The 14,352-nt window shown below is 33.6% G+C and overlaps 1 protein-coding gene across 4 annotated transcripts in view; it reads left to right on the top strand.

The window, feature by feature from the left end:
• LOC128548020 (E3 ubiquitin-protein ligase PDZRN3-like) overlaps positions 1-14,352 on the top strand; it is a 233,718-nt gene that overhangs the window by 184,090 nt on the left and 35,276 nt on the right. For 3 of the 4 annotated variants that reach the window (XM_053522279.1, XM_053522281.1, XM_053522282.1), the window contains one exon: positions 13,047-13,276. In XM_053522279.1, the coding sequence (XP_053378254.1) occupies positions 13,047-13,276 (230 nt within the window). Of the gene's footprint in view, positions 1-8,287; positions 8,912-13,046; positions 13,277-14,352 lie in introns of those variants that run through there. The other variant, XM_053522280.1, reaches the window with a different exon arrangement.

Raw genomic sequence — 14,352 nt, 5'->3', positions numbered from 1 at the left:
CTAAAAATAGAAAAACCTTGTGACCTCTCTAGAGGCCATATTTTTCATGAGATCTTCATTAATATTGGTCGAATGTTCACCTTGATGATATCTAGGTCAAGTTCGAAACTGGGTCACGTGGGGTCAAAAACTAGGTCAGTAGGTCTAAAAATAGAAAAACCTTGTGACCTCTCTAGAGGCCAAATATTTCACAAGATCTTCATGAAAATTGGTCAGAATGTTCATCTTGATGATATCTAGGTCAATGTTCGAAACTGGGTCACGTAGGGTCAAAAAACAGGTCATTAGGTCTAAAAATAGAAAAACCTTGTGACCTCTCTAGAGGCCATATTTCTCAATGCATCTTCATGAAAATTGGTCAGAATGTTCATCTTGATTATATCTAGGTGAAGTTCGAAACTGGGTCACGTGGGGTTAAAAACTAGGTCAGTAGATCTAAAAATAGAAAAACCTTGTGACCTCTCTAGAGGCCATATTTTCATGAGATCTTCATGAATATTGGTCAGAATGTTCACCTTGTGATATCTAGGTCAAGTTCGAAACTGGGTCATGTGGGGTCAAAAACTAGGTCAGTAGATCTAAAAATAGAAAAACCTTGTGACCTCTCTAGTGGCCATATTTCTCAATGGATCTTCATGAAATTTGGTCAGAATGTTCACCTTGATGATATCTAGATCGAGTTCGAAACTGGGTCATGTGCGGTCTAAAACTAGGTCAGTAGGTCTAAAAATAGGAAAACCTTGTGACCTCTCTAGAGGCGATATTTTTCAATGGATCTTCATGAAAATTGGTGAGAATGTTCACCTTGAAGATATCTAGGTCAAGTTCGAAACTGGGTCACGTGGGGTTAAAACTAGGTCAGTAGATCTAAAAATAGAAAAACCTTGTGACCTCTCTAGAGGCCATATTTTTCATGAGATCTTCATGAATATTGGTCAGAATGTTCATCTTGATGATATCTAAGTCAGATACAAAACTGGGTCACGTGGGGTCAAAAACTAGGTCAGTAGGTCTAAAAATAGAAAAAACCTTGTGACCTCTCTAGAGGCCGTATTTCTCAATGGATCTTCATGAAAATTGGTGAGAATGTTCACCTTGATGATATCTAGGTCAGGTTCGTAACTGGGTCATGTGCGGTCAAAAACTAGGTCAGTAGGTCGAAAAATAGAAAAACCTTGTGACCTCTCTAGAGGCCATTTTTCATGAGATCTTCATGAAAATTGGTGAGAATGTTCACCTTGATGATATCTAGGTCAAGTTTAAAAGTGGGTCACGTGCCTTCAAAAACTAGGTCATTAGGTCAAATAATAGAAAAACCTTGTGACCTCTCTAGAGGCCATGTTTTTCAATGGATCTTCATGAAAATTGGTCAGAATTTTTTATCTTGATGATATCTAGGTCACATGTGCTCAAAAACTAGGTCACTATGTCAAATAATAGAAATAAGGATGTCATACTCAGTTGAACACTGGGTCATGTGGAGATAGGTGAGCGATTCAGGACCATCATGGTCCTCTTGTTAGTGATAGAGATTCAGAAGTATTTTGTTATCAGACATTTTTGCAGCATTTTGTTTTTTATGCCCCCCCCCCCCCCGAAGGGAGGCATATTAGTTTTCAACTGTCTGTCCGTTAGTTCGTCACAACTTTAACTTTGCAACGTTAACTTTTTGCATGAAGGCACTTTACTGGCGAACCACTACACCCAGGACCTTCAAACTTCACATGCTAATAGTACTTATTGAGTACACGACCCCTATTGACTTTGGGGTCACCGGGTCAAAGGTCAAGGTCACCAGGTTAATGTTCAAGGCGCTGCGGGGGGCATTTGTCAGCATTAGTGACAGCTCTTGTTGTTTTTGAAGATACTTCAATGAAGTTTACCCTAACTATGTCATAGAATGTGAAAAAGTCTGATTTCGTTGTCAGATATTTCTTCTTTATTTCATTGCTTTTCTCTTAAATCCAGTCTAACTTAATATTAAACCAGCGGACGTATTTTCAAGGGATAAATGTTTGGAATTGTCTGTATATATTTGGCATTTAGCATGAGAGATGATCTTCAAAATACATATGGAAGACCTTCAATATATCTGATTGTTGCGTTGATTACCATAGCAAGTAGACACTTGATGAATAAAATACGAGCATTTGCATCACGGATCCCAGCTTCTTCCGTAATCGGTTTACACATCATTTCTCAACTGTTGAATTTGTGGACAGATAATGGATTTTCCCACTTTTGCATCTACTATCTGCCATCTAATATTGACATTACACTGAATGATTTTACTTATTCAGGCTCCGAATTAATTTCGGTCTTCCGCGTAATATTTGCATTGACAAACTTCTGTCTGCGAGGATTGACCATTACGTAAAAAAAATAGCTGGTGATAATCTTAAAATTAGAAAGTGGAAACCAAACTTAATTGGACGGTCTTAGAGGATGCATGATGAAAATTAAAGCATGTGAGGTCTGCAGTTCCATCACATTCAGTATTCTTTGCATGTATTGTCTTGGCGTGTAACAAACATGCTTCTCCATGTATTTCAGTTTCAAATAATTGGACATTTGATAGTTTGGTATTTGCAAATTTTTAAATTTAAAAAAAAATAGACATTTTATTAAGTGACTTTCTTTTGTAAATGCTACCTTCAGTTTCATAAATCGCTGCCACTGCAACAAGGAGTTGATTGAATTTTGGTTAAAGCTCGGGGTTTTTTTTGCTGAGTGTAACAAAATTGTTCAATCAGGTGAGCAGCCATGGAAATACATGGCTCTCTTGTCCAAATCATCTTTTTAGCTTTGCAATCCAATAAAAATGCAGGCAACAAGAACATTTTTGAAATAACTGACTAAGCAATATCTCATGGAAGTTGTTGTTTAGCTGAATATCAAATTGGAGTTCTACTTTTAAAACAGATCATCCATTATTCCAAGATTTTATGCCCCATTAGAGAACAGACTTGGCCAGAATTGTGAGGTATTCTGGTAGGATAAACTCCAATTCCCTTTGTCTGTTACAGAATAAAACATGGGTAATTATTGTCTAATGACTGCAATAATGTTTTTCCTTTCTTCTTTTCTTGGTCTGTTCAATATTGCTTCCATCATTTACTTAGCTTAGCCTTCAGTTAGGACACTTGCAAATTATTGTTTAAGGTTTCGATGGAGGCCTTGAGAAACAAAAATCAAACAACACCAAATCATAGAAAGAAAGAGTTGTTCGACATGAAAATTGAACAGCATGTAAAACATGTATATTACTTTACGAAACAAGTGTCAGTATACTGATATAAACATTGAATTCCGGAAAAGGGCTGCCTAAAGGGGCTCCACTTCCGGACAGTTAAACGCCTTTAAAAACTCACCATTTTCAAAGAACTGTTACACATGTTTGTTTTGATGCATTTGCAATAGCGTGCGAGTGGTGAAATTTCACGTAACAAGGTGGAACACAGTTTTCAGCAATTGTTTATCTTTTTTTCTTTACAAATGGCATTCATTTTCAAAGGGAGACAACTTTTTCTCAAAGATTACTTAAAATAAATGGAAAAAGTTGTTTCCCTTTGAAAATGAATGCCATTTATACTTAAAATAATCGAGAACAGTTGTCTCCCTTTGAAAATAAATGTCATATGTAAAAAAATAATGATAAACAATTGCTGAAAACTGTGTTCCACCTTGTTATGCGAAATTTCACCACTCGCACGCTATTGCAAATGCATCAAAACGAACATGTGTAACTGTTCTTTGAAAATGGTGAGTTTTTAAAGGCGTTTAACTGTCCGGAAGTGGAGCCCCTTTAGGCAGCCCTTTTCCGGAATTCAATGTTTATATCAGTATACTGACACTTGTTTCATAAAGTAATATACATGTTTTACATGCTGTTCAATTTTCATGTCAAACAACTCTTTCTTTCTATGATTTGGTGTTGTTTGATTTTTGTTTCTCAAGGCCTCCATCGAAACCTTAATAAGGAAGAATTTGGATTTAGTAAACCTTGGAAGTTCAAACTTCTGTTATCTTATTTAAACTGTTTAAGGACATATTATAAAGTATTGTTTGAGAACATTACTGTGTACTTTAATACTTACATGGGACCATTGGCATTTATTTTGAGACATTAATTCTTTGATTTCAAGCATAGGAGTTTAGGTTTTTCTTGGGATTTTATTTAATCCAGGGTTACCTCAGCCATGAAAATTAGTCTGTTTGTTCCCTCAACCCCCACCCCCCAGTCCCCCCAGTTGGCTGTGGAACAGTGTATTTTACACAAATGCAACACTGATCAGAATTGATTAACTCGGAGGAGTTGATAAATGGACTGGAATTGGACATTAATCATTCGTTTCTGGGTATGATTATTCACTCCATTGTTTCAATAACAGAGTAATTGTTTATTTCTTCTAAACCAATGTTAACAATTATTGTTTTCTCATTGATCCAAGATTGAATCCATCTCAGATTTTTGTACCACTGCATTCTTATGATATTGGTTTCATTCGGAGGAAGTGTTCCCGCTTGTAGTCGGTTTCGGTTGGCGACAGGTTGCTAGAAAAATTGTAATATCACATCGTGTTTTTCTGATACTGATATAGCAAGTACAAAGAGCACTGCAACTTTTCTTCCGTTTGTTTTGTTTGTGTGCAGTATGTGATACGATTTGGTGCGATACAAGATATCGTTGATGAAGATTGTGGTCGAAATAAATCAAGGATATCAACCACTAGGTACGTAATTAATCATTATATTATGCGTTTTTATAATAATTGTGTTATGTCAGTGTTAAACTGGCGCTTATTTTCGTATTGTATTACTTTATTGAATAGCGACCTGTTCGGATGATTTGTTACGGATGCAGTCTAGTGTAGAATGGTACACTACATTTAAAATTGTATCCTTGACTTAATTTTAGATATGCATACCAGTCCAATAATACTTTTGAAAGACATTTTTTCATGATTTAGAAAGTATTAAAAGTTTTGATATTGCAATTTGTTGATTGTCTTACTTTCTTGAGATAAGAAAGTTGATAGATGCACTTGTGTAACTGATATTTTTATTCTTTCAAGTACCTCAGTGTCTGTTGACTCCCTGAACATACATGTACAATTATTTTAATGTAACAGTAACAGCTACTATTTCAGATTTAATGATTTTATAGTTGTAACTCAGTATCTTCAACTCGCTTAACCCAAAATTCCGGCTATCTCAAGACATCAGAAATCGTGTGCACAAAGTATTATTATAAGTCGAATTTCGGTTATTTCGAAGTAAAATGCTTGATCAAAAATTGGAATTCAAGCTGCAGAGTTTCAGCTGTATTTCAGTTAGAAATTCCAGGCACATCCTTTATAAGAATAAATCTCTGAATAGAATGATGAAAGTCAAAATTAATATGTCTATATCGTGCTTCAAAGTAAAATCATTTTTCTGTGTCTGGAAGCAGACGTATAAATTACAAAACTGTTTATTTCTTCATCAACTATGAAGCAGTATCTATTCTAAGTGATAATGGCCATTGAAGATGTTGATATCTAGATAGTTATGTAAACTTAATTAAATACAAAACTGCACTTTATGAAACTAAAATGAAATTCCAACATGCATCCCATGGTTCAGGCATATGATAGTCTTGATAATATTGTGATAACAGTGGAGATTTTCATTCAGTTTTAGTAAAAATTTAAATGAAAACTTAAATACCATTCTTTGTCTGCAGTAAATTATTGTTCGAAGCAATGTTTGTTGTCATCAGTTTGGCAGATTTTTATGAAACTTCAAATGCAATGAATCTGGAAGTCACATTCTGTTTTAAACAAGGTTTGACCTTGACCTTGATCAAAGGTGGCATAAAGCGAAGCAGCCGTAACAAAAGCAAGGTCTTTTTGGCAGTTCAGGTCAGATTTTTAGAAGTTTTAAAACTGATTGCTGATTAAAATAAACTACTACAAAGGAACTTTAGGGCTAAACTGACAGATATTTTTTATAGAATCTTGCATGCAGAAACTGGATAAGATATATCAGAAAATGTATACGTCTATTTCAACAGTCTTAACATCCCAGGTCATGAAAACTTGATTACTAGTTTTCAAGGGGTGAAAAATGATTTCCGACTGGTAAAACCTCAATTATCTAATCCTCAGAAAACTTTTCTTTCTTTGATTTATGTTGAAAGTAGGGAAAAAAATAGATTACTATATGTGACCAGAGTGATTTTAGCCTTTTGAAAAAAGAAGCTGGATTAACTCTAGTATTACTGGGCATTTATTATAAAGGGGAACAAAATTTCGTCTACATTATGAATAAGCACGATTTTGAAAATTAAATTGGAATATTTTAATTAGATTCAATAGATATCTTCTTCAAAGGGGGAATGTCTCGCCCAAATACAATCACGAGTGGCGATTTACTGACAATTTATTGAAATTCATGTGTATGAATTATGAATGAGCGTTTAAGTAATGAAAAATCATATAAACTGTAAGGTATGAAGGATTTTATAGGAATTTTATGATTAGATGTATGAATTGAATTAAATATTTAATAACAAAACGTTTTTAACAACCTGAAAATGATTAAATAGACGACGTGAATAAAACAATTCATGAATAAGTTACAATATAGTATAAAAATACACTAGTTTTCCCATCAGTTTTATTTTTCATGAGTGTTATTTTCATTAAATTGATAAGAAATATTTTAACGTTGATTAGTATCATAGATTTTCTATGGTTATCATTTTTTTACGGAAATGTCAATATTGACTGCATGTAGTAGTATCCGATCATGACATTTATGGTATTTGTAACTGTATCAAAACAGTCAATCACTGATCAGTCACGCTGATTGACAAGAGTGATTTACCAGATTCTGACAGTCATAATTTTGTTTTCATTGTAAAACTTTTTGATGTAATCTAATGTTTTTACATGATGTAATCTTCTTTTATCAATATTATGTCAAAACAATTTACTTATCTTTTCTTTATATCACATATAATTTCTGCAAAATGTTGTATTTGCCTTGCAACAAACAGTGTTATCATTCAGAGCAACTTAGTACAGTTTTCCACTGGGCATAATGCTATTGATTTTCAAATATTTAATTAAATGATTGTCCAAATAAATATTTGATATATAAATATACTTTATAACACCTTCAATATACATCCACATCCACTCTTTACTATAGTTACTGTGCCGATTCACAGAATTGCAGTAAAAACTTTAAAGGTCCTGAATACTAAGGAAAGTGAACATTTTAATTTCTTTTAAAAAGCACAGAAACTATTTCATTTTATTGGAAAATGAAAGTTGGTATGTAGAAATTCGAAATAAATCGCAGTATGTGTACAATTATTTTTCAATGAAGTATGAAGAAAGTTAAAAAGACCTGGGGGGTCATTCTGTCGATTGATTGAAATTTCAACTTAATACACATACATTTCTTTGAGTTCCAAAGACCTTCTGTAAATTTTGACCTTCCAATCTTCATTATTTAGTGTCTTGCAGAAGTCTATGCACTGGCTATGAAAAAAATTGCCAACTCACTTTCCCTTAGTAATGGACCTTTAAAAAGGGCTACGTATACAGCTTGTAAGGCGTGTTTCTGTTTGGTATATTAAGATTTTAAAAAAAAATTATTTTTCATCAACGTATTGAATGTTGTCTGACCTTCAAAATCATTTCTAGTTTGTTTTGCATCACTCTAAATATTGAATGAGGTTTATTTAATATTTAATTGGGTTGTAATTTTAGAGTGGCATTTAAATAAATTGTCCAGTTTAAAATATGTTCAACTGCAACTTAATTCTTCATCTAAATGAGTAAAGTAACAGTTATAATTTAGTGTCAACAGTATAGGTCAACTGTGATAATTACTAAACATTATCAATTAATTAAAAGTGACATCTGAATCTGACCCTTAGGGGTCAAATGTCACCAGAGGTGTGAAGGAGATTTAACTTTAAAAGACCCTTAGGGTCAAGTTCGGAAGTGTATTGGTGCAAATGATTTGCAAATGACCAGTGTTTACCCTGATAAGATCTGACTGTGTCATCAGTGGACAAAACAGCTATCAAAATGTATCTCCTCCGATAGACTAATCAAAGGCTATCATCGTGAAATTGTTGAAAATGTTCGAAATTAAATTGAAAGTTATTATCATGCTACTGTAGTGGGTTAATGGTTGTTTTGAAGTTTAAATTCGAATTGCGGTCTTCATTTTACTGGTCACAGTCGAAGGAGTTTAAGCGTTGAGAGGGGTGAAGTGTAAAATTGATATCTGATTAGTGTTATATATTGTGTGCAAAAATTAGACGGGGCTTAATATATATTTATTATTTCGTAAAGTTAAGGGCAAATTTACGAGAGTTGTATATTCGACAATTGTCACAATCGTATTTTGCTATTTTAGTCGCAGTGAAGTAAACAGAAACAGTTAATGATACGTTAATATACTGGGTTAAGGGTGATCGTAATATAAGGTATATAAACATTATAAATTTTTCGTACTTGAACAAGTGGAGCAGAGAAAATTTTTTAAGATGTGAAGAAAACACTCTTGTTTACAATAATAACAGAATTTTGATTGTCTTTTGATTATTTGACATGAGCGAACATACTGATACTATTCAATTTTTTCTGTCAAGAAGTTTAAGTAAACACAGGATAAATTTCTTTTTAAACGAGATAGACAGACTTTTAAAATGGTATTAAAGAGAGAGGAGCTTTATTTAAATAAAGAGACACTCATGGAAATATTGATTAGAATTAAAATTGGAATTTAATAGTTCCATTAGTGTATCAGTGTGTTTTATAAAAACAAAATGAAAATGGTTGTGCAGACGAGTGGATGGATTTTAAGTTTTAAGGACGTACTAAAGTTGGAAGTGAATCTTCATAAGGTAGTGTACAGTTTTTATCTTGTAATTTGTTAATATTCTTTATGCTCTTTATATGCTCTTCAAGAATGGAGGAAATAAAAGAATCTATCTATCTGTTGCAAGTAGGGCGGTTGTGGGTTTGATCAGTCCATAGTTTATACGCTGGATAATTGTTTTCTCCACAAAAAAATAATACCAGTATGATGCAGTATTTTCTTTAAAAATTTACAGAATACATAGAGACATGTTGGGAGTTTGTCAGTTTTACCTGCAGATATTATGTACACACTGGCATGGAACAGTTGCCGTAACCTTAAATAACCAAAATAAAGTTAAAAGAAAACAAACGCAATTTTGTGTAAGGGTATTTTCCTTTTGGAAAAGAGAGGGCCTCCGTGGCCAAGTGGTTTAAGGTCGCTGACTTCAAATCACTTACCCTTCATCGATGCGGGTTCGAGCCTCACTCAAGACATTGAATTTTTCAAGTGAGGAAGCCATCCAGCAGGCTTATGGAAGGTCGGTGGTTCTACCCAGGTGCCTGCTCGTGATGAAATAATGCACAAAGGGGCATCTGGGGTCTTCCTCCACCATAAAAGCTGGAAAGCCGCCATATGATCTATGACTGTGTACGTGCGACATTAAACCCAACAAATTATGAAAAAAAGAGTCAGTAAAATAAAGAGTTGGTGAAAATAATTGCAGGGAGGGAGGAATAATGAGGCTGTTTAAAAAGCTGACTCTTATCCAGACGATTGTGACAGTTTAAATTCAGTTTTGGTTGTTACAAAGAGAAGTAAAATCAAGGTTTTATTCGGAGTATGAAATGCAGTTAATGTTGCATGTAAAGTATAGCGTGTAACATCCATTTCATAATGTTACTTTTGCATACAGTACGCTTACTTATTTTGTAAACTAGGTTATCATATAAACACTTTTTTTACTACAAAAATAATACCGTGAGCAGAATATCGTAAATTTCAGTGCAGTTATTACTTAAATGATACAGATGTTAAATTTCGTAAATTTTTGCATGATTTAGCCCTAATACCATACATTGCGTGATCCCTTTTTGAAAAATATCAAATACGTAAAATAACCTTCTGTCTTATGCATGAATTAATGGACAAAGTGGCGACTATTACACATTTGAAATAGAAAGCGATGTGAATTTATTGGTAGTAAAAGCCTAAAATATTCTCTTTTCACAAAGAAATAATTCTTATTTTATATACCTAAAAATGATTTAGAGGCGTGAATTAGATCGATGAATTACTCATCATTGTCAGAATGTATCAAAGGCTAAAATGACGGGTTGATACTTTATAGAGTATATAGTCAATTTTTTTTAATATCAAAGCTTTAATGTCGGGGATCATAATATTCAGGTGGCAGATCATGCTTTGATCATCGCTTCGCTCGAGTGCCGATATGCGTAAATATTTCATTAAAGCAGCAGGGAGCTAAAATATATGCAAAAAAGTGGGATGTGCGCAGGGGTTGCAGAAATTTATGTGGATGAGTAATTATTAATTTGTGATTCATTTGATGGATTAAGCGTGTTTCGAGACCATTACCTTTTTCCTTTGTTTTAAGCGTAATACATTTGTTTGTTTATTGCTAAGAAGCGGTATCGCACGTGATTTGCAGGTAACAGTTGCATGCATAGATGTTGTTAAAAGAATGTTTCTAACAATAAGGAAGAAGTTAACGATATGTGAGCAGGAAGACTTGATTAAGATATTTTTTGCATGTATTTATTGGTCTATGACTGCAAGTAAGAGAAGTTACTTCTGTCATGCGATGATGATAATGTCTAAAACAAACTGTAGACCATTTATATATATTGTAATGAAGGAATTTCTTGGAAAAAATAAAATTTTCAAATATGTGTGCCAATCCTCATTAACAGGAAACATTAGATATAAGGTCACTATAGAGATCATAGGATTTATCCTAAGAGTTATTGCCCTTGGTTCTTCAGAATTATTAAAGAAAAAGTATGTATGCATATAAAATCATGGGAGGTGACTTTTACACCTGCTGTAATCTGCAATAAAAACAACTGCATTATCAGTGAACCGGTAGTGGTCATTTTCTATTTTACCTGGACAATCATTGTTAGTAACCAGACATAGCTTCTGGCTACAGTTTCATCAAGATCAAATCATTTGATAAGGAAGTGTTGAATCAGATAAGCGAAGTGTATAAAATCACTGTCCTGTTTGTTTACTCTTCTAAAAGCCGTTAGTAATCCTGAGGTAATCCGGTTTGATCAATTTCGTAAACATTTTCGTCTGTAACAATAAGAAGATTAAATTGGTGGTTTTATTAACAACAGGAAAGGTTTAAACTGACCAAATACTAATATCAAAAATTACAAACAATATGAGTAATCGTGATGAAACAGAAATTTTATCTTTGCCCTCATTGTCTTTTTGTCTTTTTTTGCGTGGTGATGAATTTAATATTTTGGTTATGGATAAAAATCATTGTCATTCTTAGTTGATATATGGTTATCATGTCCTAGAGTACATTTTATTATTTGCCAATCATGTGGTTATGACATGATATTTCTGCTGTTGTGAGTGGGCTGTTAATTAATTTTATGTTCCCCTCAAAATAATTAAATGAGAATAATGTATCAGTATGCTATATAAACAACAGTTGTGTTAATTAGTTTTAATGAACCACTTTTGTTATATTGTATGTTCAATTATAAATTTTGATTAATGGTATCATTCTGCTGGGTTGAAAACAATATTGTTATGTGGCAATGCAGCTAATAACTGTCCTAAATGAATCTGTCCTAAAGATGGTTGTGAAGTGTAGATAGTGGATGGTTGCTAATTATACCAGTCTTAAAGTTATGAAGAGCAGTATGGTTTCATACTATATTGATAAGTGCCAGTATTGGGGTGTCCTAAAGCAATAAAAACAACTTTGTCCTAAAGTTACTGTCTTGAGTTATTTGACTTAATTCTTACCGTGAAATCTTTGTCCTAAAAACGTCTGTCCTTACAAAGCAGTGAAGCAAGTTAATGTCCAAAAGTTTTTTGTCTGCCCAATTAGTCTCTGTCCTAAAGTACATTGTGTGTCCTTAAATTTGTATGCATTCAGGTATACATGATAACCTAAAGACGTATTTAATAGACTGTCGAGTATAAGATCCTTGCTTTTTAGCTGTAATTAATTGTGAACATTTTTTTTTATGGATTTGTGGAGACAAATGACATAATTGTATGTTTGGATTGTTCTCTGCTATTTTGTTTTATTTCCATTTCTATTTCTCTAGACTATATTGATGAACTTTTTTCTAAGGAACTAAAAATCTGATCAATGGCGACATTGCTTTCTATGACTAAGACAAGTGAAGGTATTAGCTGGTTGACGTATCGGATATAGTTGAAGTTACTCCTGCAGCAGACGTGGAGTAGACTAAAGATCGGAAAAACACTTTTCTCTGATGCAGTTGATTGTTTTTAATCATCTGATCTTATCGTAATTATCAGTGACCAACATCTGTAGGGAGAAACAAGAAGTCAAATGACTCAGAACAACAGAGCTTGTTCTTTCGTAATAAGAAATTGTTCTATCATTGCTTAATTAGTCATTGGATCTAGATGGTCCATTCTAGTTCTTGGAGTTACAAAAGTTAGATATAGGATTTTGTATCAAAGTAGTTATACAGCAGACATTTTAAACATTTGAGCTGTGCCATGGGAAAACCAACATAGTGGGTGTGCGACCAGCATGGATCCAGACCAGCCTGCGCATCCGCGCAGTCTGGTCAGGCTCCATGCTGTTCGCTTTTAAAGCCTATTGGAATTGGAGAAACTGTTAGCGAACAGCATGGAGCCTGACCAGACTGCGCGGATGCGCAGGCTGGTCTGGATCCATGCTGGTCGCAAACCCACTATGTTGATTTTCTCATGGCGTGGCTCATTTGGTTAATTTACTCTGTATGCTGATCTTGTCTGCACTGTATTTAGAAAAAAGCTTGTGATTGAGCAGTGACAAAACTATTAGATAAATTACACCCATTACATTATTAGGCAGGGAGAAAATGTTCATCATTTTGTCAGAAAATTTATAAGGAATTTTTATGTGTATGTGAGAATGGAGTAGGATTTATAAATTTGTGCATTTATATTTTCAGGTAAATGGTCGCGATTTATCTCAGGCATCGCATGAGGAGGCCGTTGAAGCATTCCGTACTGCAGAAGAACCAATAGTGGTGGAAGTCCTCCGTCGTGTCAATAAAAATAAAATGAAAACACGCTCAACGCCAGCCATGGTTTCTATAGGAACACAAACAGAAGAGGATATTTATGGATATAACAGACCACCGACACCTCCGCCAGCTTTCTATCCATTTCCATATAGCGGGTACGTCTTTGGTGAAAGTTTTTTTATGATCAGATGCATTTACATCGTAACTGGGGTGTTTTTCTATTTTCTGTAAAGTTTAACATGATTTTTTATTAGTTGAGTTATATATACGTACAAACTTTAATTCATTTGAATCTAAAATTCTAATAGCAAGGATTTTTCTCTGGTTTACATGGCAAATTTTTTTTTTTACCAGCTAGTCTGAAACTCGGTGATAAAACGTTGCTGTACTGAAAGCATTCGATAGAATGAAATTATGGTAAAATGTCCTAGTATGTTAGACCCTCTGGGACATTTCATATATCCCAAATGTATCAAAGAATATGCTCGTAATCTAGCTGATAAATCTTCATTAGTGTGTAATCTAAAAAATCTACAACAATTAATTCAATTAATTCAGATGGGAATTAAGTTAATATTTGATACCATTTCATAATAAGACAATTGGGTCAGTGTTATAAAATTCATTCAAAACAAAGGACCTTTTAGGATAGGTATTAATCTGTAAAAAGATAAATGACATTTAAGAATGAATGTCGTCTGATAGGGGGATCCTAGGTGCCCGGATTTTGCCAAATCAAGACGAGCGATGTCACCTAAATCAGTCGGGATCCGAAGTTTTAGTTACATCAATTAATTCATGCAAAATAATGATATGTAATTAGAACTGGGTATATTGTTATTATGTCAATCTGATACCCATCTGTAGTGTAAATGGCAGTATCAAATTTACACAAAAATTCAAAAATGGATGTAAAAACACCTGTAAACGGGCTACTAGACACTGTAGATTCCGACTCCGACCAGTAATTTTACGCTTTTAATGAAGTGTTTTTTTGTTTGACTGACCATACCTTAATGTTATATATTCAACAAGACATTTTGGTATGCTTCGTTATGCAGATAAGATATTACATATCCCAGTTTGGTATGAATTACATTCAAGATGAAAGTGTTTTCATGGTAAGAAGTGAAGAGCATTTTTTACTGCAATGATACACGTATTTAAATTGTATACCGATCTTCTGTAAATTTATTGTAGTTATACCTCTTGTCAGTCATTTAAGAAATTT

The sequence above is a fragment of the Mercenaria mercenaria genome, chromosome 13 (assembly GCF_021730395.1).
Source record: "Mercenaria mercenaria strain notata chromosome 13, MADL_Memer_1, whole genome shotgun sequence".
Taxonomy (NCBI): domain Eukaryota; kingdom Metazoa; phylum Mollusca; class Bivalvia; order Venerida; family Veneridae; genus Mercenaria; species Mercenaria mercenaria.
This window is presented reverse-complemented; position numbering and strand designations above follow the sequence as displayed.